Source organism: Dreissena polymorpha, chromosome 16 (genome assembly GCF_020536995.1).
Source record: "Dreissena polymorpha isolate Duluth1 chromosome 16, UMN_Dpol_1.0, whole genome shotgun sequence".
Taxonomy (NCBI): domain Eukaryota; kingdom Metazoa; phylum Mollusca; class Bivalvia; order Myida; family Dreissenidae; genus Dreissena; species Dreissena polymorpha.
In genome coordinates, this window is record NC_068370.1 from 43,070,331 (window position 1) to 43,096,461 (window position 26,131).

General features: G+C 34.5%; 3 protein-coding genes and 2 long non-coding RNA genes across 55 annotated transcripts in view; 2 read left to right on the forward strand and 3 right to left on the reverse strand.

The window, feature by feature from the left end:
* LOC127862019 (rho-associated protein kinase 2-like) overlaps positions 1-7,868 on the reverse strand; it is a 100,391-nt gene extending 92,523 nt beyond the window's left edge. For 49 of the 50 annotated variants that reach the window (XM_052400934.1, XM_052400927.1, XM_052400937.1 and 46 more), the window contains exons 1-2: positions 7,815-7,868; positions 1,654-1,769 (exon numbers count right to left, since the gene is read on the reverse strand). In XM_052400934.1, coding sequence (XP_052256894.1) covers positions 1,654-1,746 — 93 coding nt within the window. In that variant the 5' untranslated portion in view covers positions 1,747-1,769; positions 7,815-7,868. Of the gene's footprint in view, positions 1-1,653; positions 1,770-7,810 lie in introns of all 50 variants that reach the window. The other variant, XM_052400885.1, reaches the window with a different exon arrangement.
* The window catches only part of LOC127862065 (uncharacterized), a 486,885-nt gene that overhangs the window by 92,457 nt on the left and 368,297 nt on the right, over positions 1-26,131 (forward strand). The window lies entirely within an intron of this gene.
* Positions 19,152-20,457, reverse strand: LOC127862042 (uncharacterized). The gene has a single exon (XM_052400986.1). The coding sequence runs from the start codon at positions 20,362-20,364 to the stop codon at positions 19,333-19,335; it is 1,032 nt and encodes a 343-aa protein (XP_052256946.1). The 5' UTR covers positions 20,365-20,457; the 3' UTR covers positions 19,152-19,332.
* Positions 20,633-26,131, forward strand: part of LOC127862037 (uncharacterized) — a 28,182-nt gene continuing 22,683 nt past the window's right edge. Inside the window, exons 1-2 of one of the 2 annotated variants that reach the window (XM_052400972.1) lie at positions 20,669-20,796; positions 21,608-21,809. In XM_052400972.1, coding sequence (XP_052256932.1) covers positions 21,771-21,809 — 39 coding nt within the window. In that variant the 5' untranslated portion in view covers positions 20,669-20,796; positions 21,608-21,770. Of the gene's footprint in view, positions 20,797-21,607; positions 21,810-26,131 lie in introns of both variants that reach the window. The other variant, XM_052400970.1, reaches the window with a different exon arrangement.
* On the reverse strand, positions 24,245-24,894 carry LOC127862062 (uncharacterized). Its single transcript, XR_008040408.1, has 2 exons — positions 24,748-24,894; positions 24,245-24,437 (listed from the first exon to the last, which is right to left on the reverse strand). It is a non-coding gene; the product is annotated as an uncharacterized LOC127862062 (long non-coding RNA).

Below are 26,131 nucleotides of genomic sequence, written 5' to 3' on the forward strand. Positions count from 1 at the left end.
GTAATATGTGCCACGACTTGTTAATACGCTAATTGACATTTGAGACGATAATTGACACTTGAGAACCTGAAGATATGCAATTGCATTTTGTGTGTATAAATATTGAACGTTCAACAGTGGTGTACCTCAACAACTGTATCCCCGTCTCCCATGCGACATTCAAATTTACTGTAATGCCCATGCTTTCCCCGAGGAAAAATCACACGATGTACACTAATTCTTATTTTCTCACGTTTTTCACTAAATGCACATGGACTGTTAATCTTTTGCTAGAAAATTACAAAATTGTCAGAAAAGTATAGTGCTATGCAATCCATGCTCCTAATCATAATGACGCTTCCTATTTTGAATGCTTAATTAAGCTTTCCAATGCCCCGGATTATTGGATTGTGCAATAGTAAAATGGCGGCCATTTTCGGTCCGATTTGTTGGTTTTATTGTCTTTAAATATTTTTTTCTCCATTTTTGCATTTAAAAAACAGCCTGCGCGCTATACACGTGAGCGCGCTATACGTGGAAACCTACGGTAATTCCATAAATGTGAACGAAAGTCATAGTTCTGGTACTTCCCACTTCCTCTCAAATACTTTTATCATTATATGAGCGTTCATTTGAATCCCTATAATACTTTCAGAGATAAGATCTGCAAGACAAAAATTACCCTTTGTAATGGGGGGGGGGGGGGGGGCTGCAAAGGAAAGGGCCTTGCACTCTGCAATTAATCACAAAGTTCTTGGTAACTCTATAAAAGTTTATCAACAGTTGTTATCAAATCATTAAGTACAAAGTACACAAAAAGAGCAATAACTATCTAAATACTGAAGAAAGAGTTATGGCACTTATAATCTGCACTCCTTCTCAAAGCCCTTTATAAATAGATGAAGTTCCATTTAAATCTATGTAAATCCATTCTATGATTTGCAAGTTATTCTTTGCACGAGATAAAATTGAAAGTATGTTGTTCTGTTTTCTTCACAAAACATGAACAAAAGGCAATCCCTCCAACAAAATTTGTTTACAGTTCTTGCAGCTTCAATTCATCTCAATGTCTCAAATCAATATGTGAATTTTATATTTATCCCTTAAATAGTTATGAAAGTATGCTTTGACATGAACAATAAACAAAGGATCATAAGACTGCTGTTATACAAAATGAATAATCCATTATCTTCCTGCAATTCTTACATCTTATTTATCCTATTTCCTGGTTTATCTCTTTGTTTTCCCAATCCTTATCACTGGGTAAAATAAAAAGCATAAAAATAAACAAGAGATTGTCAAGCAATATGGCCCCCTACAAGTGAAACTCCACCATTTTCAGATTTTTTTATTTGTTGCCATAACAACCAGAATTCTTGATGTAGGAACAAAATGAAATGATGTGCATAATCTCCATATTGCCATCTATCCATGTTTCCAGTCTCATGAAAAAATATGAAGAACTTTTAAAGTTATCACAGGATCCTGATTCCAGAAACGTGTGACGGACTGACAGACAGACTGACAGACCACAAACCATAAGTCCCCTCCGGTTTTGCCAATAGGGGACAAAATATGCTTCACTCAGAATCTGATGAAATGTTGCTGGGCTTGGTGTCAATTTTTAGGAGGGGGTAGTGAGAAGTGCAAAAAGTCACTTAGAAGACATCTTACCAGAAGACTGTCGATGTTAAGCTCAGAGCTCGGACTCTTGATCCTGGACTCGAGTGTCTCCAACCGCCGATGTTGGGGCGGTATTGCACTCATGGTTCTCTCAGGTTACTATCAATCTGAAACAACGCAAAGGGGCTAATGGTAATACCATTGTAGCACAAGTGTATGCATGACATCTAAATGAATTTAAATCTGCATTTCATAAAATAATACCTATTTTAGACATTTACCTGTATGTAAAGAACTTAAAGCTGAAAAGGGCCAATCACTGGGCATTATTTTTTTCTAAATCAATTAAGACTATGCTAAGTTTTGTGAAATTAAAAAATGGTGATCATTTTATCTCAAAATCACAACAAGAGGGCATGAAAGGCCCAAAGTTGCTCACCTGAGATTCAAAGGAACTGACCTTTCTGTGCAGCCCAAGATGTCATAAAAACAATATGTTCTTACCAACTTTCATGACTAGTGAACACTCTGGCAGCCACATTTTTCAACAGACCAGAACCATTTTTCATACACATCAGAGATATCATTTAAACAAATATACTGACAAAGTTTCATGAAGATTCATTAAGTCCATATAAGGAAAAATGCGCCGCCCACTGGTGGCCATGTTTTTCAAGCAACTGGAACCACTTTCAAACTTGTCCAAAATATAATTAGGACAAATCTTCTGACAAAGTTTCATGATGATCGTACAATGAATATGGCTTCTAGAGTGTAAACAAGGTTTAACTATAGCTATATAAGGAAAAATGCCAAGCTCCCTTGGCGGCCATGTTTTTCCACCAACCGGAACCATTTTCTAACTCATCCAAGATATCATTGGGACAAATCATCTGACCAAGTTTCATGATGATCGGACAATAAATGTGGCCTCTAGAGTGTTAACAAGGTTTTACTAAAGCATGATATATAGCCATATTAGGAAAAATGCCCCGCCCCCTGGTGGCAATTTTTTTTAAGCAACCGAAACCATTTTCGAACTCATCAAAGATATCATTAGGACAAATCTTCTAACAAAGTTTCATGAAGATCGGAAAATAAATGTGGCCTCTAGAGTGTTAACAAGGTTTTGCTATAGCCATATAAAGAAAAATGCTCCGCCAACTGGCAGCCATGTTTTTCAACCAACCGGCATCATTTTTGAACTCGTCCAAGATATTATCGGATAAATATTCTAAACAAGTTTCATGAAGATCAGACAGTAAATGTGGCCTCTAGAATGTTAACAAGAATTTAATATAGCCATATAAGGAAAAATGCCCGGCCCCTCGGCAGCCATGTTTTTCAAGCAAACGTAACCATTTTCAAACTCATCCAAGATATCATTGAGACCAATCTTCTGACCAAATTTCATGAAGATTGGAAATAAATGTGGCCTCTAAAGTGTTCACAAGGTTTTACTATAGCCATATAAGGAAAAATGCCTCGCCCCTTAGCAGCCATGTTTTTCAAGCAAACGTAACCATTTTCGAACCAAGATATCATTGAGACCAATCTTCCGACCAAATTTTATGAAGATTGGACCATAAATGTGGCCTCTAGAGTGTTAACAAGGTAAACTGCCCCGCCCCCCTGGCGGCCATGTTTTTTGACTGATCTGGACCATTTTTGAACTCTTCCGAGATATCAATGAAACCAATGTTTTGACCAAGTTTCATGATGATTGGGCAAAAATTTTGACTTCTAAAGTGTTCACAAGGTTTCTCTATAGCCATATAAGGAATTCTGCCCCGCCCCCTGGCGGCCATGTTTTTCCACGGACCGGAACCATTTTTGAACTCAACCAACATAACATTTAGACAAACATTTTGACAAAGTTACATGAAGATTGGGCATCAAATGTGACTTTACAGTGTTCACAAGGTGTTTGTTTTTTTTACCTAGTGACCTAGTTTTTGACCCAGCATGACCCAGTTTCAAACTCAGTCGAAGTATCAATGGGACAAATGTTCTTACCAAATTTCATGAAGATCAGACAATAAATGTGCCCTATAGAGTGTTCACAATGCAAAATGGTGACGACGCACGACGGACAAGAAGCAATCAGAAAATCTTGAATATTGAAATACTGCAAAAGTGTACATTAAATTAGCGATTTTGACCCATATATTTGACCTTTGACCTTGAAGGATGACCTTGACCTTTCACCACTCAAAATGTTTTCAATTCTAAACAAACTGAATAAATATAACATTTAAAGAAACAAGTATTTTGTTAATCTTGCTTACACTTGTTTCGAATATTTGAATTTTTCTTTGCTTACCGTTTATCTATGATAAATAAACGTTATTTCTTATTGCGTATGCAGTTTTTATACTTTGGATAATCTGATGATGGTGGTGGTGGTGATGATAATGATGATGACGATGACAATGAAGATAACGATGATGATTATGATGATGATGATGGTGGCGGTTGGGTGATGGTGATGATGAGGAGGAGGAGGAGGAAAAAGATGATGATGATGATGATGATCATGATGATGATGATAATGATGATGATGATGATTATTAGTATTATGATGGTGCAAATAGCTATTACAAATAATGGACCAAAGAAAAAAATATTGCTGATGCTTCTGCTTTTGATGATGTTGATGATGATGAGGATGATGATGATAATTATGTCTTTCATTATCCGGAGCATGTCGCAATAGAGCGACAGGTAATTTGAGGTAACCCCTGCTCCCAGATTTTCCCAACCTCCAAACTTATCCAATCGGCGATCTATATTGGTCAAGTCAGCATTCTCTTTACTCACATAAAGCCTGCCTAAAGGCGGATCGTCATTGTAATGGAAAATCGTTTTTGACCAATGTAAGAGCCAGGGAAGAATCTACATGCGGGTCTATGACGCACAAATATCAAAATAGACGCATAGTTTTGAAATATGTGCGTCCACTCAGACGCATTGCTAAAACGAATCCGTTAACGCATACGCGAATCACGATAAGTGCGAACCATCTTGGGTATGAGTCAAAAGTGTAGCGATGAACGCTGAGTTTAACCGAATGAGGCTTGAAGACTGCAACAAGTCATTTGATTGGCTCTTGTCGAGCCGCTGCTGTATACTACGAACCAATTAGAATCAACCTTTTAAAGAGAGTGTGTTCTGATATTTTCTAGAGTCCCCGGCTGAAGGCCTGCTTTAACTTAGTTATAAATAATACAGACAAGAAATGTGTTTGTCAGAAACACTGTGTCCCCTTCTGCGCCGCTTTGACTTAGTATTTTTGACCTTTGACCATGAAGGATGACCTTGACCTTTCACCACTCAAAATGTGCACCTCCATGAGATACATATACATGCCAAATATCAAATTGCCATCTTCAATATTGCAAAAGTTATTGCAAATGTTAAAGTTGGCGCAAACCAACAGACCAACCAACCAACAGACAGGGCAAAAACAATATGTCCCCCACTATAGTGGTGGGGGACATAAAAAATGCCTCAGAAATAAGGTGTTGCTGCTAAATCCAAAACAAACAACACTAAACTTTAAAAACGGTAGGTCAACGGCTCGCAATTCGACGTTTACAATAATATTATCAAGCTCGCAATTCGGATGTTTACAATAATATTATCATCGATTTGAATCTAGTTGAAATGTTGTAACAGGTTATATTCATGTAACAGATAATGTTATAGCCTATGTGAGGCAAACAAAATAGTGATGACCCTGAATTTGCTTTTTTGGTTTCAACATGTTTTTGAGATTATTAAAAGTTTATTGCAAAATATAGTTATTGAGCTAGTGTGATTTAGACTCATATTCTTCACTACTTGGTATCTTTCAAAACTTGGGACCCATTCTTTTTCAAGGTGGACTCATTAAGTTTGGCCTGGGACTCATTGGTCTAAAATCTGCGAGTTCAGGGACCCATAGATAGTAAATTCTAGATTATTCCCTGAAGAGCACACTTTAAATCAGCGACAACACTCGTAAGCAGTCATACTTGCAGTAGGAATTTAACTTTTCTTTCTACTAGAAAAACATTGCTAGCAGCTTAAATATCAGCTCACAAAATCAAAAACATTATCGCAAATTTTGCTGAAAACATAAATAAAAGCAAATTTGGACATTAGTTTAGTACTATTAAAACTAAATAAAATATGACATCAACCACAAGTATTGGTGTTATGTATGAAGTTCTTTTTCCACTTTTCACCGTTTTCGTGGAAGAATTTAATTTCTGTTTTTTCTCTCAACTCAACGGTTAACTTTGCTTTATATTTCGTATTGTTATTTCAATCCAGCGCCCTCACACTACTTTGGGGGAAGGGGTCCGCAGCCCTATAGGAGGGGGAATTTTCGCGGCGTTTCCCTTTTTGGAGGATTTTACTTACTCTCTCATTATTACATTTGTACATGTTTGCATTATATTCATTGCAGTATTCATAATTTAGTATGTTTGCAAAGATTTAATTGAAATAGAATTACGATATAATAATCATGAGACACATCTTTCAATTAAAAAAAAAAATATATATTTTTTTTTTAGGGGGAATTTTTCACCCCAAAAGGGGAAAAAAATATACTTTTCAGGTGGGGGACTGCCGTCGAATTTCGGTGGCAGATTTAATAGATTGAGGGCCCTGCAATCTGTGGGCAAAAAGAAACTATTTATTTTTTGCTTGGACGACATGACTGTTCAGGTTTTTTGTCTTTTATAGTGAACATGTGTGGATAATCGACTGTTTCATGTTCTTTGATTATTGCACACTGCGCTAAAATTAGTAATGTTCCCGTTTCAATTAAACGTTGTTTTGTTTGGCAGAAATGTTTTATAATTTGAAATTTTAATTGTTTCGGCCAGAAATGCCACTCGCCCTGCAGGACAAGCGCTGCCAAAATATTCACTTGTCCGGAGCAGATATCTACTCATAATTACGAGAGGGCGAGTGGATTTGTCGATCCCTGTACAGTGGTATACTGCAATAATGTGATACACATATATGTGTGTTGTAAAGCCTTACACGCAAACCCTTGAGTACGAGTCTCTCCACTTTCTGCCTAAAGTCTCCTCACTTCTCCTTAAAAAATAAGTGTCCAGGGAGAAGTCACTTCTCCCTTAAATTTGAGCCCAGCGTGAGCCCTGTGATGTTCATTAAAAACACCTAAACAGTTGCGCTAAATGAAGACCAAATTAATAAGCATTTCCACTGTCCATGAAACCTGTGAACAAAACAGACGAAGCTAGTATCAACGGATAAGAAGATGCTGATAACTGCATTGTAGGCTGAGTTAGAAAATTAATATTGACCACTCACGGAGCAAATCACTGCAAACAGTAGCATGTGGGAAAAGTTAAGGGATTGAATGACCAAACTTACAGTTGAGATTAGTATATTCCATGTTTTAGAAAACAGCACATTATAGGATGTATAAGAGACTTCCATCATTTGTACCATTGACATACGACTGGCGTGTTAAATTGAGGGTGTAATTTATGGCAAATTTTCAATCCCCTGTTTAAGCTAAAAAAAATTTACTTTAATGGTGACAAGGCAAACACAAATAGTGAATAGGTCAAACATTGTGAAATGCAATCCATCCTGTAGTGTGTGTGGTCGATTCATGGAAAATACATATGGGAAATAATGTTTTTTTAAAAAGTTCACTACCAACTGCATTGCTTTAGAGCTAACTCTATAGCATGGCAGTTAAGAGTGATTATCACAAACATCAATTGCACATTCTAATTTCATCATTTAGTCTGGTGTGATTTTTTGCTCATTAGTGCACAGTGATTTTTTAATATGAGAAAAAAAGTTGGAAAATAATCAGTTTGGTCACCTGTGAACATTTTTTTTCTGATAAAACTGTGAATGCTCTATTGTAATGACAACACATACTCAGTATAGTAAAAACATGGTTCAAATTATAGTCCGCTTGGAAATGGTAGCATACAAACATGTATATCAGCCACATAACACTAGGTTGAGTTTGTAAACAAATGAAAGTGAATCAGCGCGAATGCCAATGGCGGAAATCAAATATCGTTAATAAATGTTGAAGATTTTGCGTTATCAAAAATCTGACGCAAATAGTTTTTGAACTGCAAGTATAGAACATACAACACATTTATTAGACGGGATGACATCACATAAACTCGAATGTCATATAGCATAAAACTACGATAAATACCTACATATTTTGCATATTTTGATGCGAACTTGAATGTGACGTAAATTTCAAGGGAGATAAAAAATGTTGACTCTTTTACGAAAGAGTATAGCGTTGTCGACGTCTATTTTTTATATTAATTTAGATGAACCAAGAAATACTTTAATCAAAGCGCTGAAGGCACTGAAGATGTTCGCTATTGCATAATTTAACACGCAATTCATTTTTGAAAATCAATCGCAAGTTTAAAATGAACACACGCCATTAAACTTTATAAAGTGTGTGTCATAGCGCACGGGTCGAATTTTGTGTGCACTTTTTATCATCCTTATTATTTCATAGAAATAACTAAGACAAAATAAAAACAACGTGCTTTTTGGAAGTTCTGAAAGCATAGAAAGTATGATGAAACTGGTTATGAGAACTTAATATAAAGAAAATTTGCAGTCACCATCATATTAAAGGAATATTTTTCTAATATCAAATGACTATCTCACCAAGAATATAAATTCATAATGAAAGTTCCGTGTACAAAACTTTTGATTTTTTACACCATATACAAATTCAAAATATACAATAATCTTCGTATCTTGTATATGGAGGAATAAAAGTATATAAACATTGCTGTTTATGCTTTACTTGTTACCGAGCAGTTCACACGGTGTCAACAACGCTAACATAAACATAGGTATAGAGCACTAATGCGCTTTTCGGCGTAGCTGTTTCAGTTTTCATCTTAGTGACTTTTACATAACGCCAACAGACACGCATGAATATTTTCGAATATTTAATAAGCTGATTCGAGATACAACCTCTGAATTTTTGCCAAATCACTGCGTATGTGCTCAATTCAAAGGATGTAGCACTGTTCAGTGTAAGGAATTCCGGACTTCTCTCTGTATTCTCAAACGACACAAATTGTTGCCCTGTTACAATTACGCGTTACAATCCATCTCGCAGAATTTCACTTTCGCCTCCAAGATGAGAAAACAATCATTAGCGAAATAGTATAGTGTCACGATAAGAGAAAATCGTTTAATTATCATACCACAATGTTTGACGTACTTGGTCAGCACGTCTGGAAATCATTCCTTAATGTGTGGATAGGCTGCAGTTATTTACAAGTTTGCTATTTTGAATTCAATTTTGTATCAAAAAGCATTGTTCTTAAATGTGGCATTTTCAATTCGCAATGAGATTTGTAATGACCCTCGTCATGCGAAAATGGGTCTTATTCCATATGCGCCCATCATATAAATAGCCCACTCAGCTATCCCTCCTTCTGGTAAGGAGAAACATAACATATTGAGTGATTTTAAAGCGAACAGCATCGCCTATGGCCTGACTGCGCAAAAGCACATGTTGGGTTTAACAAACGCTTTCCGAAACGCATAAGACCCATTTTCGCATGACGGCGCTATTGACGTGTGATTTAAATGTGTCGAAAGGAAACTGCGTTTAAATCAAATATAAACATACGATATATTTCGATAGTGAAGAAAGATACTCATAACAAGGCATATGAGGACACATATGAAGTGCTCTCCCGTAGTATATTTTTTATTTACTCACACTAATGTGTGGTTTGACAATGCTAACACACATTTCATGCGGTGAATATGCAACTTACAAGTGAAAAACACAACACAATAGTTTAACTTTTGTTTAATTGTATTTAATTATTTAGAAAAGTAAATTGCTAACTTTATTTCAAAGTCAGCGTATACGCCGACTACATTTTTAAAAGACATTTATTGTTATAAATATATTTAATATAATATATTTAGTTGTTTTCGGTTTTAGCGATTATAAAGCATTTTCGAGGTTGCCTATAGTATGCCTGTAGTTATTGATGAACTCATATCCAACTGTCTATGTATTGAGAACTGTGAATATAAACAAGCTAAACCTTCTACTAACCTTCTACTTTTGCGTTGCTAGCACCCGTAAATACAAAAGATCGCCGCTATCTGTTCAGAACCAAAGAACGTTTTTCGGCGTAAGCTGTATTAAGCCAGCTTTTCACCCTGACTTGACCTTTGTAAGTGTCCAATAATACTCAAATAAAATTTCCCGCGGCTAGGTACGAATGAATACACTTCATTTATTCCATTGGCTGATTTGAGTATAACACCAGAACATTGGAAACATATCCGCGTCTTTGTAACACTGTTTTACTGCATGAAACAATTTTATCTCTAATGAAAAGGCTCAATAGATAGAACAGTTTTACAATCAATTTTCCAAATAAATACAGTTTGTGCGTTCACCTTTTATTTTCAGAGAATTACCAGCGCAAAAGCGGCCATTTGTGAAAGTCAGAGTTTATATACAGTTCATCACCGGAGTTCGCAGAAGGGGTTGCGATCATTGTGTTACACCGGTCTTACTGACAATAACGTAGTGACTGTAATGCATTACATTCAATCCGCAAGGTATCAAGGTCAGTTTGCGGTCAGTTGCAGAAATCTTTATATAAACGCCGTCTCGTAAACTTTGTGCACTTGAAGTCTGTTTTGATCAGAAAGATACTAAATAAAGATATTCGGCGATATTATTGTGGTATGTCAATCATCGATTTTTAATATGGTTTCAACATTTGCATGATAAGGACCAATTTTGATAAAATCAATTAGAAATTTTTATCCATTTAGACCAGTTTATTAAGCATGAGCACAATAATTCACTATACTATAATTATTCAATTAAATAAGATTCGAGTATTGCCGGCTGACCTATATGCACTCGTTTATTTTCATGTTGTGTTTTTCTATTCTGTAAATATAGATATCTGAGCAATAATATCATATAAAGCAAAATAAGCCACGAAATCTGGCGCAACACCCCGTAATTGATTTGCTTATGATGTAGCTAAGAACTGGGCAGAAAAAAGGCATCCGCTACTTTTTATCTCATGGAGATAACTTTTGATCGTTCATAAACATCGACCACAATCAACGCCGTATATCTTTTTTTTAAAGACATTTCTTGTTAAAAATACCCGCTGTAGTAGCATGAACGAGGTTTTGAAACAGGTCATTCGTTTTATTATTATAAATTGTTTGTTATATTCGGGTTTAGCGATTATGAAACATTTTTTTGTTTTTGTCTATCGTATCGCTGAAGTTATTGTTGAACTTATGTTCAACGTTTTATAAATTGAGAATATAAATAAGCGTCAACTTTTTCCCGAATCTCTCAATTTACGACCTGTACTACGTAATTGAGTTGTATGTGAGAGCGTAACCTATTGCGTTGTTATAACCCGTAAAGTTTCCTTTGTTTATCGACAGGCGCATCTATTAATAGCCTCATATCATGAATGCCAAAACACCCGCGAAAAAAGAACCACGTGACCAAATAGGACGCTAAACGCAAATACCATGCGACTACGACTTTTATTATCGCTCCGCAATTCCTTTGAAGCCGGAGCCTTGTGGTTACTTTTACGTAAAGAATTGACCTCTAACTGAAGTAAGCAAAGGAAACACAGCACCCAATTAACCCATTCCTTCTATGTGCGAAGGCAGATTGAATTTTAATAATGTATGGTTTGCCTATTATAACATACATTATAATGCGGTAAATATGCGACTAACAAGTAAAAAACACTATAGTTAAACTTTTGTTTTGAATTAAGTTATTTAGAAACAAAAATTCCAAACCTTATTTCAAAACAGCAAGACTACATGTTTTAGAGAATATTCTTGTTATATTTAAATGTTTTTTAACAGTTTCAGCGATAATGAAACATTTTTTATGTTGTCTATTGTATCCCTGTAATAATTGTTGAACTGGTGGTCAACGTATTATTAATTGAGACCTGTGAATATAAACAAGCGTAACCTTATACTAGTGCGTTATTCTCACCCGGACTCCCCTTTGTTTATCACCAGCCGCAGAGTTATGAATGAGCTGAGCGAAAATACTACGTCACGCAGACGCAGCAGAAAGTGGACTATTTTAATCATTCATAAACAAGCTCCTCCGCGACACGTACAATACGATCATTGTTTATTGATTCTTTTCTATAAAACACCGTTCGAAAATATTGAATGTAATACGATATTAATATAATGTTTCCATTTGTGAATACACATAATTGGAGAACTCAAACCTCTTGCATAAATTATACAACTCTTTCTTGCGCGGATACGCAAGCGGGTATTGGGTTAATCATACCTAGGCCGTATCGACCTGAATTTCACATCAAGCACTTTAGACGGTCGCTAAAGCGACCATCTAAAAACCAATATAAGGGGGGAAAAATCCTGACTGTGAAATAAAGGTAGAAAATTTATTTGCCTGAGTTATTAAAAAAAAACAACAACGGTTTAAGTCCTTTTGTATTCTTTTTACACTTAAGAGTCGCATATCCACCGTAGGAGATCGAAGACAATTATGTAGTTGTAGATCTTTGATGAAATGTTTGTTATGAAGTGCATGTATATTAAAGGGGCCTTTTCACAGATTTTGGCATATTTTGAAGTTTGTAATTAAATGTTTTATATTGATAAATGTAAACATTGGATCTTAAAAGCTCCAGCTCCAGTGAAAAATCAAGAATAAAATTAAAAAAAGGAAAAAAAAGTAGCCGGTACCAGGGCTCGAACCAGTGACTCCCGGAGTTCTGGAGTTAGTCTGAAGTAAAAATGCATAAGCCCTCTCGGCTATTCCGCCGGGTATACATACGTTAAGCATTTTATACCTTATATAAGCAATCTTCGTAGTTTCGTAAATTTATACGAAAACAACAGAACTCTCCAAATTATTCAATCGTTTCGCGTTGCAACGCTTTATAATTTTTAGATTTTCAAATCGTCAAAAGATACATATACTGGCAATATTGGACTATGATAAATGTTCAGTAATACTGTTTCCTCACAAATATCATAACTAAAACGAAAATTTGCGAATCTAAAACAACTTTTTTCAATTTTGTCAATTTACCAAACCGTGAAAAGATCCCTTTAAACCACATAAAAGTGTTCGTAGACACACATTTTAATACTTGTGATCACACCATAGGTGTCCTCGCGTGGCTTTTTTTAGTTTCTTCGTCATAGAAATATTTGATAAAAAATATATTATTGAGGCGCCGTATTTTGTCCATTAATTGAAATAACACTGTCACATCCGCGTCATGCGAAAATCGGTCTTATGACGTATGTGGCCAGCCAGACGTTGATAAAATCTACGTCTCCGTGCCAGCGTAGCTCAGGCACAGTCTGCGCACTAGCGGAGTATGGTCAGGGGTGACGCTTACCGCTATAAAAAGCTAGGTATCTACCGAGTATCATCCCCAGCGTTAATATCCTGACAATACTGTGTGGATGCGCAGGCTGGACTTGAGCTACACTGGCAGCATATATTGCATAAGTTCCATTTTCGCTTGACGCGGGTCTGTAATTGTTGTATCGCATCATTAAACCGCGATACTTCCCGATAGAAATACAAATGACACTGTGTTATTTACAGCGAATAGACAATGTCGGTAGTCTATTCCACAGGTGGTTAGCGTTTGGCTATGATATTAATTAGTGAAAACATCATTTTGAATGATAAATAATCATATTATAACGAAAAATTAAATTTTCTGAAAAAAAATAATTCACTATCAAATATATTTATTACAAGGTATGCAACTCAAAATCACCCAAAACGGGGTGCATCGCTTTGAACAGCCATATCTTCATCAATTATGCAGCGATTTTCGCGATCTCGGTCTTTTTCAACGCAGAAATGAATTTCCTTTCTGGAAATGTATATGTCTTGCAATATGTTTACAAATGCTGGGTCAACTTTTAAGAAATAACGCGATACACAACTCGCATGACCCAGTTGACAATGATCATGCAGTCTTTAAGACTGAAATCTTCACGGAGTAAAGGGCATTTTCCCTACAATGTTCATGTACCTCGATATCATAATTCAATTAGTCTCTATAACGCTCAAAATCAACGAAAATTTTGTTAAGTATTTCGTAAAATAAAGTTTACACCTTAACAATCAGTGTTCCTAAGAGCAATAGCCAAAATTTCAACGCTAGATGTGGTATGATTACATAGATTTTTGTAGATACAAAATGCTCGTTTTTATTTATTTGTGGCCACAATTAATTCCCGCGAATATATCTATTCATACGACACACGAACACCATTTTAGTGTTCATGTGTCGTATGAATAGATATGCAAAACAATAATAAAAACGTGCATTTTGTATCTACAAACATCTATTTTACCAGACCACATCTGACGTTGAAATTTCGGCAATTGCCATAAGGAACACTGATTTTTAATTGGTTAAGTTTATTTTACGAACAATTGTACGAAATTTTCGTTGATTATGAATAGTAATGTTACTTTAAACGTATGAACAAACATTATTACCGTTCTTGTCGTTACATTATGCATCAAGACTTACTCTCCAGCGCCGTTTGAAACCTTTGTTTACATACATTTCAACTAACTGACATTTTAAACACACGAGTGATTTCATTGGTCCAATGCGGAGGTGTGTCTTTACAACTGATTTCATTCATAAAGACTGCATGATCATTGTCAACTGGGTCATACGAGTTTTGTATCGTGTTATTTCTTAAAAGTTGACCCAGCATTTGTAAAAATATTGCAAGACATATACATTTCCAGAAAGGAAATTCATTTCTGCGTTGAATAAGACCGAGATCGTGACAATCGCTGCACAAATGATGAAGATATGGCTGTTCAAAGCGATGCACCCTGTTTTGGGGTGATTTTGAGTTGCATACCTTGTTATATATATATTTGATAGTGAATTTTTTTTTTAGAAAAGTTAATTTTTCGTTATAATATGATTATTTATCATTCAAAATGGTGCTTTCACTATTAAATATCATAGCAACACGCTAACCACCTGTGGTCTATTCTGGCTTGCAGGACAAATTATCAGACAAGCCGCGTTCGTCACTCATGTGTGGCTATTTAACAATATCCCTTCTATCATGGACACTATACTATTTCGGTAGTTTTGTATCACAATGAAAGGCATATGGCATTCACCGACATATGTTAATGTATTTGCAAAAAAATTCAAGTTATTTGATTTTTTTAAGCAATACTGTGTTATGAACACAGGAGTCTTTTGATATTACATTCCGTCTTTTCCCTGATGATTTACTTACCCAGCTCTGACCCGGATAGTCTTTGGGATGAAATATACCGGTAATGCGTACCGTAATTACTCAAAATTTTCGGGCACCCAATTTTAGCCAAAATAATTGACATGACGCCTTATCTATGATCGCTCCGCCCCATTAATCACGTGGCTCAGCGGGTAGCAAACCTAGACAAGCTAACACCAAAATGGCTTCATTGCCTATATACTGCATGTAGATTAACGCGATATTCCGGATTATTTTTATGGACTTTTTGACACCATTTGACACTTGTATAAGGGGTTTGTGTCATTTAGTTATTCTGCGAATGCAAAAATATACGTTTATAGAGAACATCAGCTAATTATAACGGGTTTTTCGGTACATGAATAACGCTCTCAAACGCTTGCGCGCTGACCGAAATCGAACCTGTTATTACGTGTGATGTTGGTATTAGCAATAAATTAACACTTCTTCAGCGGCATTTACCCATGTTATTTACGAAACATTTCCACTCGTGTATTTGACACGAAATAGCGCTTTAAACTGGGATTTCGGTGCAGTTTTACACGCTTTCTGACACCGAGTGTACCAAAATCCCACATGTTATTACGTATAAAAGTGATATTAATAATATTAAACATTGCTTATGGGACATTTATCAATCACTATAATTGAAAGTGCAAGCTAGCACAATAAGTTTGGTCATTGTCATATATAAAGTAGCGCTGTATGAAGGGGAATTCAGTAAAGCTACCTGTATCAGACGCTGGCGCAGGTACCGACTTCTCCCAAGTTCGGCATTTATTGGTTATATCAGTAATAATAAATCTTATTATGTGGCATTTATCGATTCGATTCTATTAAAATAGAAACATATAATCGTTTTCACTTGTTTCTGACACACACAAAACTCGATTTATAACGGGGATTTCGTTAAGTTAAGCAAAGTTGGTACCAATCTTCTCTATTATTCTACAAGCACACGTGATATAATTCATACTCAATAATGTGTAGTTATTTCTAACATAACATTTCCAGTTTTTTAAATAAATAAATGCTCCATAAGGGTGATCTCGGTAATTCTACACATTGAAGCTTCCACTTGCTCTCGTCAAGACCGCATTTCCGCATTTGAAATGGTATATATTTAATTAATCGAACTTATGGATACCGAATGCCAGAGTTACATAAAACCTATTCACACCGTTTTTGCCTTATTTCATTTCCGCTTTTTTTTTTCGAACAAATCAAACGAAACTCGATGAAAAAATGAGAACTAGGCATTCGATCTCAAAGGTGGATTAAAAGCGTTCATTGGTGACATCACATGTCTGCACATGTGTAGATACCGTTTTTAATATAATATATCACGTGTCACCTTCTAATAACATGTATAATGGCAATAAAGTGCATTACTATCAGAGTAATAAAACACAGCACGAATTAGGCTTCATGCTAGGTTTTATTTCTCATTAAGTAATTCAGATGAACCTCGCTTCTGTATATTAATGACCTAGTAACTGATAAAACTATTTAAAAAACGTGAAATATTATGTGATAATCAGATCGATAACATAAACTATTTAAATCTGCTAGTATATCCGATAAAAATATATTATAATTGTCTTTGACAGTGTTGACGTTCAGTTGTTCGTGGTGACGACCGCATGCATTTATACATCTCTTACACTTCTCAAGATCTCTTTTTGGCTTTGGAAACGATATAAATTAAATGTCACCAACTAATCTTTCAGGATATCGATTGTCCGAGTTACATAGTCCCCATCGACACCGTTTAACTATTTTTAATCTACTTTTTTAAAGAGGAAAACAAAAGGAAAGCTAAAGTAAAAGTGAACCTATACATAGCTTGTCTAGAAAATGGCGGACAGTTCGTTGCTAACTAACGCTCCCGATTAATCGATCGCTGATTGGTAGATCAGTTCTTAGATAAGAACTTGATTGACAGGCGGCGTCATGTCAATTATCTTCTTGACTCGACATTTGCGCACATACGGGTTTTCATCAATACTTAATGTCTCAAAATTTTCAGACTGTGAGTTTTACAGCGCTATTTTACCAGATTTTGGCCCTGTTTTCGCTTATCTGGTGTTACTTCGATCATGCGTTTTATGGCCAGATTAAGGTAATAAAATCCGGCAGATAAATGCCCGAGGGCAATGGACCATGACATTTGGATCATTACAATTGTGGGGGGGGGACGGGGAGAATAACCATGTGAATACCGGTAACACACCATGGTACCGCTTCAAAAGGATAACTGTGACAAATACTAAACGCTTCAAAATTTAAGCGAGTTATATATACAACTGAAGTTGTTAGAGTAAGGTGCAGGTATCAATAAATCAAATGCTCAAGTTTGAACCCATGGGTCAAGGTACAGCTTTAAGGTAGCGCACCTCTAATGGGCACATATCCAAATATAATCTAATTAATTATTTTTTTAATCAGCATCATTTCACTGAACTACATGCAAATTTGTAGGTAGGCTTTCCATGCTTTTTAAAAAAATATACCGATTTTTTCAAAACCACCCCCACGCTCGGCTTTTGTCCAGTTTATTTTCACCCCTGGGGTATATAAAAGTTCCATAATTCATTCAAATTTCCAAATATGGGCATGCAGTTGGTGTGTACAGATGCTGTAAAGGTGTTTAAAGTTTAAACAAGATGAAATAAGTATTCTTTTACAGACATTTATTTTTTACAAATTTTTATCTATGGAAGAGCGCCATGAAATGTAAGTGATTTCAGCCAAGTAAAAATTGGGTCGGTTAAAAACAAAGTGTCATAAAATTCAAAATAGTATCATTTAAGTCATATTTTAAACTTAGTTTTTATAGAAACACTATATACAGCAAAAATACCAAGAAATAGACAGATTTACCGTTTACTTTTTGAAATAAAAATAAAAATGCAACATGCATGGTTCGTATTTTCAACAGTAAATCACCCAATTTCGCCATAACATTGTTTTAATTTTAATAATTGAAGAATGTGCATAAAAATTGCATCATATTTAACAATAAATATAGCTTATATGCCATATTAAATCAAATTACGTTAGAAAATAAATAAAACGCCTCGAAAAAAAGTATACGTCGTCGGCAGGATTCGAACCTACGCGGGAATATCCCAAAAGATTACTAGTCTATCGCCTTAACCACTAGGCTACGGCACCTAATAGTAGGCTCTTCAACCTTCGAAGAAATCGCGGGAAATCATTAGAGGTGCACTACCTTAAAATAACTTTTTATAAAACTATAAAGTATCAGAATTTTTTTTTAATACAGTGCTAACATATATAAAAGTTATACATACTATACGGCGTGGTATTTTACAAGCACGTATTAAAAGTTGTTGTTTATTTATAGATCTCTGATACAACGGACGTTTACCAAATTGGCGCATACACGTATCTGATCGGTAATGCAATATGTTTAGTGTCTCCAAATTTTCAAACACATGCCTATTTGTTTACTATTATTTGTAACTCACTCTTCGGACACAAAAGCTTATTAGAGTTATACGATAATTGTAACTGGGTCAAAATGTGTTTTTAATTTTATACATAGATTGTTTGTACGTCATTTGCGACTCAGACGCTGTATCGTTGCCAATGTTCCACGGTATTATGCTCAAATCAGCCAATCGAATAAATAAAGTGTATTTATACGGGTTTGCTTGCGTCATGGAAAGGTCATTTAAGCTGCGTTAAATAGCTAAGTCGAAAAAAAAATCAAACATCAATTAAAAGTCAATTAATATTATTTATCACTATTTATCTATCTTTATTACAAGACACTTAAGTCAAAGTTAAATAAAACATACAACTCGGAACTCCTAAGCGAAATTCAAGTATAATTCTCAGTATTTCGGCATAGGCCAAACCATTACGATTAGATAATATACACGTACGTATAGAATGTAGAGTTATTATATCCTACTAGTACAAAGTTCGCACATAGTGACTCCTTAATATACCCAAAGATCAATAAATAAACATAAAATTTAACGTAAAAAGAAAACGACACTTTTCAATGAAGTGTCGCTTACATTTTTCCGTGCCATAGGCCGCGACCTGAGAGACTTAGTAGTATGTCTGGATTATTTAGACAAACAGATACATGATTAAGAAAATGCATTTTTGGTAATACTGTTCCTGAAGACATATTCCCGGTAAAATATAGACTAATTGCCAAATATAATGAATGTGTATTATTCATGTAAGACCAAAACACATTTTCTTCTCCGATAAATAAGATGAGCCATTAAAACAATCGTACAATATATATGTGTTTGTTTAGCGCAAAAATGAATCATACAATTTACATAATAGCATATTAAACAATGTACAACTAATATGAAATGTAATTTTAAGTGTTTAATCCATTATTTCCTCCATAATTTCCATCATAATTTCAAGTTCTTCTGTCGTAGGTTCGTAGTAATCGAGAGTCCCGTCATCCTTCACTATCACTCCTGGCATATACCGGTTCATGGAATCTCGTACCAACCGTTTGACGTTGAGATACTTATCGGTGAACGAACGTATGCACGGGCAGCATATTATACAGCACGGACACCCAGTGCCGAACGCGAATATGCACGCTATTGGGTCGCGAATGAAGCATGCACCGATGAAGACAAAGCCTACCACAGACAAGAGAGTCATTCCAACGTATTTTGCTATGTGTTTGTATTGCATTAGGTTAGTTTTACGTAAATCATCGTCGGATACTGCCTGCCAAACATCTGGCTCCTCGTTTCGAGAGCTTACGGTGTCTTTCGGGTTCGCTCCTGGTAGCGAGTTGCGCCATTGTTCACGTGCAGATCGTTTTTTGCGACTCCGATTTCGAAACTGGAGGCGTTTCTTCAAAATCGGCTGAAAAGTGTGTTGTGTGTTACTTTCCGCGTCTATATACTTCACACTGTCTCTATAAATCGGCAAATTATCATCGCGATTAGATAAATCTTTTCGCTCAGCAGATAGTTCGATTTCTTTATCGTTCAAGTTGATGTCATCTTCACTATTTTCTGTGGATAGGTCCTCATTTAAATCTTCATCATCAACACGATCGTGATAATTTAAATTGTTTTCTAAATTTATGTTTTTGTCTGCTTCGGTGGCTGTTTGATTGTAATGTCTCACATCATTAGTATACCCGTCGTCCTCAACTTGAGACGATTGGGATTTGACATCAAAATATGTTGGCTTTTCATTATCAGGCCCAGCAACATCGTCGAGCTCCAATAATTTCTCGTGCATAGGATGAAGTTTAACATGCGTTTGTGGTGCATCGCCTTCGACGAAGAAAAATTGTTGATGGCGCACAACTATGTTCACATGCCTAGCATCACACGTTTGAAATGTCATAATGCATAGAATTATGCACAATTTTGTTATCATCCCCATTCATTTTAAATTATTATTATGAAAACGTTTTCTGTTTTACAGAGACCTTTTCAGGGAGGCTGCCATTATTATCTTAACGGAAATGACGAACTTGTCGCGCGCTCGTGTTCAGTGTTACCAATTTCGCGGATTTTTACCTTGTTAACGTTGTTTATCAACACTCGATCTAAATCACTCGAAACCATTGTTGCTCGACTAATGCTTAAATGTGCAATTATTTTTTTATTTCGAAATATTGAAGTTTTAAATATAATTTTTTATGTTTGTTGGTGTGCAGCCTTTGGGAAAAACAGTGTATGGTATCGTCTGCAAACAATAACAACTTCAACAATAACACGAAACCGGATGAGGGTTGTGATACTGATAGGCAATGCGCTGATTTTTTCTAAAATCATTTCATCATCTCATCGTGCATCGATTCAAAACCTCATTGTAAGTATGAACATTAGTTTACTCAACATAAAATTCGTACCTTTGTTAACGTTTTGTTGACAACAAAATTCGCACTGTGCAACATAGCGTAGATAATTTGATTTAAAGTAGTGTTTTTACTTTCGGTTTAGCCTGGCTGTACAACAAGATACAAGATACAAACTTTTATTTCAAGTCGGTTAACAATGAATAACAGTATAACATTATCTATGTATAGCTATTGACCGACACATACAAATGGTGATATGGTTATGTACAAGGCATAAATAAATAAATTTTCATATTTCTTGTTATAATATCAAAGGCATATTCAGTTTACTAACAAAGCACATGATAATAACTTAGTAACTATAAAATAACATAGCAACTATATAATAACTTAGCAGCTATATAAAAGATATAAACACATATAAAAAAAAAGTAAGCTTGTAATTAAAACATAATTATTTACTTAAAGAATTTACAATAGTTATGATGAAAGTATATTTACTTAATAATGATTAAGCTTTTATATATTAAAGCATATATCACAGTGTGCATGAAACATAAGAAACAAGCAAGCAACAAGCAGCCAAAATTTTAGCAACTTAAACAAGCAAGCAACAAAAAGCCAAAATTTAAGCACTTACATATTTAATGAAAGTATATTTTACTTTATAATGATTTAACTTACATACACTGTAACTCCAATATAGTGCGGTCCGTTATAACGCTGTGTCCAATATAACGCGGGGGGTGCTTGGATCCCGTTTTTTCTCCAACCTTCCATTTCTGATTCAAATCCATGTCATGCAACTTCATGTATTTTCAGAAAATTCAAAGAGGCGGCCATCACAGCTTGATTGCTTTATCCGTCCGTTTAACTGATTTTAATCGATTAGAGGTTAAACGACACTCGACAGCTAATTGGTGTAAACTAATCTGTTGTGTAATGTCAATAAAGGTGTGAAAACTCACGAGTCAGTGTGTATTACATGTATTCCCTATCAGAGCGGTTCGCTAATTTCAATAAGGTAAGTGCAAGCGGAATAATTATCACATTAAAGTTATTCAAAACGATTACCTTTTGTATTTCTCGTGTATTGTATTTCATTGTTATAAACTATGGCTGTGTAAGTGTGTTATCGTTTATTAAATGCTATACATGCTCGATAAATAAAAAGATCTGTGTGTATGTTTAATGTTTCAGTACGTATACGAAAAATAAATTAAAAAATCCTGACGATTTATTTACATGCTAACGCAGTGAAATTTTAACAGAGATTCACTTTAATTTTTGCCAGTTATCAGAAAATCCACGGGAAGCACGAATGCTGCATATGACGCAATCAAACATTTCTTTGTACATGTATCGTATTGCATTCAATCTAAATTTAAATTCGCTCTTCCAATGAAAGCTGTGTCCCATAATGCACTGTGCTATTTTTCTGAAAAATGGCGTAGGCATATGAAATTATTTATGAAATTCGTAAACATATTTCTTGTCATAAATGTTTAAGATTATTTTTTTGTAAGTGATGTTGTTATTATATTGGATTATCGGATAAATGTGCACATAAGAAAAGCGGTATGTATACTGTTATCGTTCGGTTCGGTTTATATGCATGTATTTGCGGATGACAACACATCATGACAATACACAGGATCTATATTATAGGTCATACTATGCCTGTTTTTATAACCCCCTTAAATAAATAAGCTCAAAACTTATAACGCTGTCCGTTTATAAGCTGTTGCGTGGCTTGGACCCCGTCATCCGCGTTATATTGGAGTTACAGTGTATTTATATTAAAATCAGGTTCGTTGCATGAGTAAAAAGAAAAGCGTATATCACAGTGTGCATGCAACACAAAAGCAAGCAAGCAACAAAATCTAAAAAATGTAGCACCTTAAACGAGCTAGCAACAAAAAGCCAAATAAAAAGATTTTTTTAAGCAACTAACATATTTAATAATCAGTATCGTTGCATGAACAAACATATATCCCAGTATGCATGAAAACATAGAGCATGCAAGCAACAACAAAAAAGCCAAATTAAGCAAATATGGTTGATACATGCAATAGGAGCAGCGGCAGCTCTCACCGTCCCATGAGCTAACCAAACTGGAGAACTGCCCTTCTCGAAAAAGTGCACTAAATGCGCATTTAATGCGCATTAAATGCACATTAAATGCGCATTTAATGCGCATGTTATTGGCACCGTATTTTTTGCTTAACAAGTGCATTTTAATCTGTTAAAAAAAACACTTTTTACTAGTGTGTTTATACATTTAAGTGTATTTTTTTTCCACGAAATAATACACTTAAGTGCGTTTATTATGATAATAAGTGCGCTTAAGTTTATTTTTAAGTGCATTTATACACTTGAGTGTATTTTAAGACATACAAATAATACACTTCATGGTCAAAGTAAATTTTTTAAAGCGCATTAATACACTTGAGTGCATTTCCAGTCATTCAAATAATACACATTACAGAATTAAAAGCAAATTATTTAAGCGCATTAATACACTTGAGTGCATTTCCAGTCATACAAATAATACACTTCATTGAGTATTCAAAGTGAATTTTTGTAAGCGCATTAATACACTTGAGTGCATTTCCACTGATACAAATAATACACCTTACAAAATTGAAAGTGAATTTTTTTAAGCGCATTAATACACTTGAGTGCATTCCCGGTCATACAAATAATACACCTAACAATATTAAAAGTGAATTTTTAAGCGCATTAATACACTTGAGTGCATTTTCAGTCATACAAATGATACACTTTTTGAAGTGTTGGAAGTGAATTTTTTAAGCGCATTATACGCTCAAGTGTACTTTTCATCACTTCAAATTAATATGCTTAAAAATTAACCAAATTTAAAAAAAATCCCAGCATTTTGAAGTCAGCATTCATTCTTTAAATGAAAGGTTAGTGTAAACACATACATAAAAAACAAAAAGTACAATTCAATAGATAAATACACACTTTTATTGGAATGTTAAACCTTAAAAAACAAAAACAAATGTTACATATCTACATAAAAGAGAGGATTCAAACGGGCTATTGCCTATCTGGAATTAACAATTGAAAATATCAAGCTCATACCAGTGATTTTTCTCCCCTCTGATTATCGGTAACTGATTAACAGCCAAATACAGGTGGTTTCCACTTCAAAAATATTAAAGATTTCCCCTCCTTAAGCTGAAATGTTTTCCCTATCATTTACTAGATTTTTATATATTACATTAATTCCAAATCCCTTTTTAATATGGACAAAAGCAGCACATTTAATTCAATCATATTCTGGATCCTAATATATGAAAAATGAACAGTATTCATGAAATTTATATAAATCTATACCTTATTTTTAAGATCTTCCTTTTTTGTTCATTATTGCGCTAAAACATGCCCTTCTGAGAGCCAGTACGTACAGGTTGTTTTGAATTTCCAAAGAAAATCACTGCATACATGCTGACAATATTTAGCAGCTTAGCCCCTGTCACTATATTTGTTGTTATACACTGTTCCTTACAAAGAATGCATTCATAAACAACCCTTTATAGAGCACTTCACCAGCTGATCAGGTCTGAATACTACTGTCATGGTCTGCGAGGCGCTTCTCGTGCATGATCTCATTTGAGATCAGGTCCTGAAAGATATTTTATAATGTAAGTGTTAAATATTGCTGTTATGGTAATCTTGTTCAACAGTTGCTATAAATATCATAAATTTAAATCAAAACAAGTTTGTTGGCTTGTTGTTTTTGTTTGTTTATTTTTGCAATTTTAATCTCATGATCACATGTGACTTAACTCTTTTCATAAATAATTTAAAGAAATTACGTTTGATGGAAAATACTGTTAATAAATGTACTAATATATGTGGTCTCCTTTGGCTGTGTGGACTGGTCGGAAGTGTGACTTCTTTGAATTGCAATAACCTTTATTATATAGTTTTACCTCTCAACAAATCCATCTTTTCTTGGTCAAGGACAAGCTACAGGGCACGGTTTCCCACTCCTGTTCCCCTCAAGTTGGCCTGGTATACATGTCCATACATCAGGTAGTCCCCTTTTTGCTCCCTTTTTTGGCAGGCGATGATGCACATTCTGTCCAATGGATCTTCCGATCAATGTAAATTTCACCTTGGGGTTTAACCTTCAAATATAAAATATTAAAGTTCTGATTAAATATGGGGGAAAGAAATCTGTTCATTAATGACAAGAAATAGGTATAAATAAATTTTAAGATGACAATAACCATAAAATACAGCCATAATAATTCAAATGGTGTTTTTTTCCTTAAAATTGCTTTACATTTACTCATCCAGTTACATTTCCCAGTGACAAAACATAAATATGATAATGATCATAATTAATTTAATTAAAAAGAGATGCAGAAATGAAAATACAAACCTGTTACAGCTGTTCTTCAGCATTCCAAAAAAACAAAAACTGCAGTTGTTGATCACTTTAACGATTTCCAGTCGTTACACCCCCTGGACGTTACACCCCTGGTCATTACACCCACCAAGCCTGGTCATTACACCCACTAAGCCTGGACATTACACCCACCAAGATATTGATTAGATTAGAAAGGTGTTATCAACTTATGAACCACTAATTGGATTTGTCATGTAAGATGACACTGATGAGATTAATGGTTGCTCAAATTATTTAATGACTGTAACAATATGCATCTAAATAATAAATACTTTTTTTCAAGAATATACAGACAGAAAAAACTTGAAGAAATAAAAATAAAGATAAATAAAATAAATATTTAGAATAAACAAAACACAATCTTAATTCATATACATTTATTTTTATTTCACCATAATGTAATAATATGCATCTACATCATAAATAATTTTTTCAAGAATATACAGACAGAAAAAACTTTGAAAACAAAATAAAATAATGATAAATACAATAATTATTTAGAATAAACAAAACACAATCTTAATTCATATACATTTATTTTTATTTTACCATAATGTTATAATATGCATCTAAATCATGATATTTTTTTCAAGAATAATCAGACAGAAAAAACTTTGAAAATAAATTTCAAAAAATGATAAATAAAAAAAATATTAAGAATAAACAAAACACAATCTTAAATTTATACATTTCTTTTTATTTCACCAAAATGTAATAATATGCATCTAAATCATTAATACTTTTTTTCAGGAATATACAGACAGAAATAACAAAACTAAAATAATATTGCCAAGAAATCCCATTTCACTTTAAACAGTATATACACTTCCTACTAGTGAGATTTCACAATTCTAGACAATTTCTATACTTTATATTCAGCCGCACCGTACAACCTACTCACT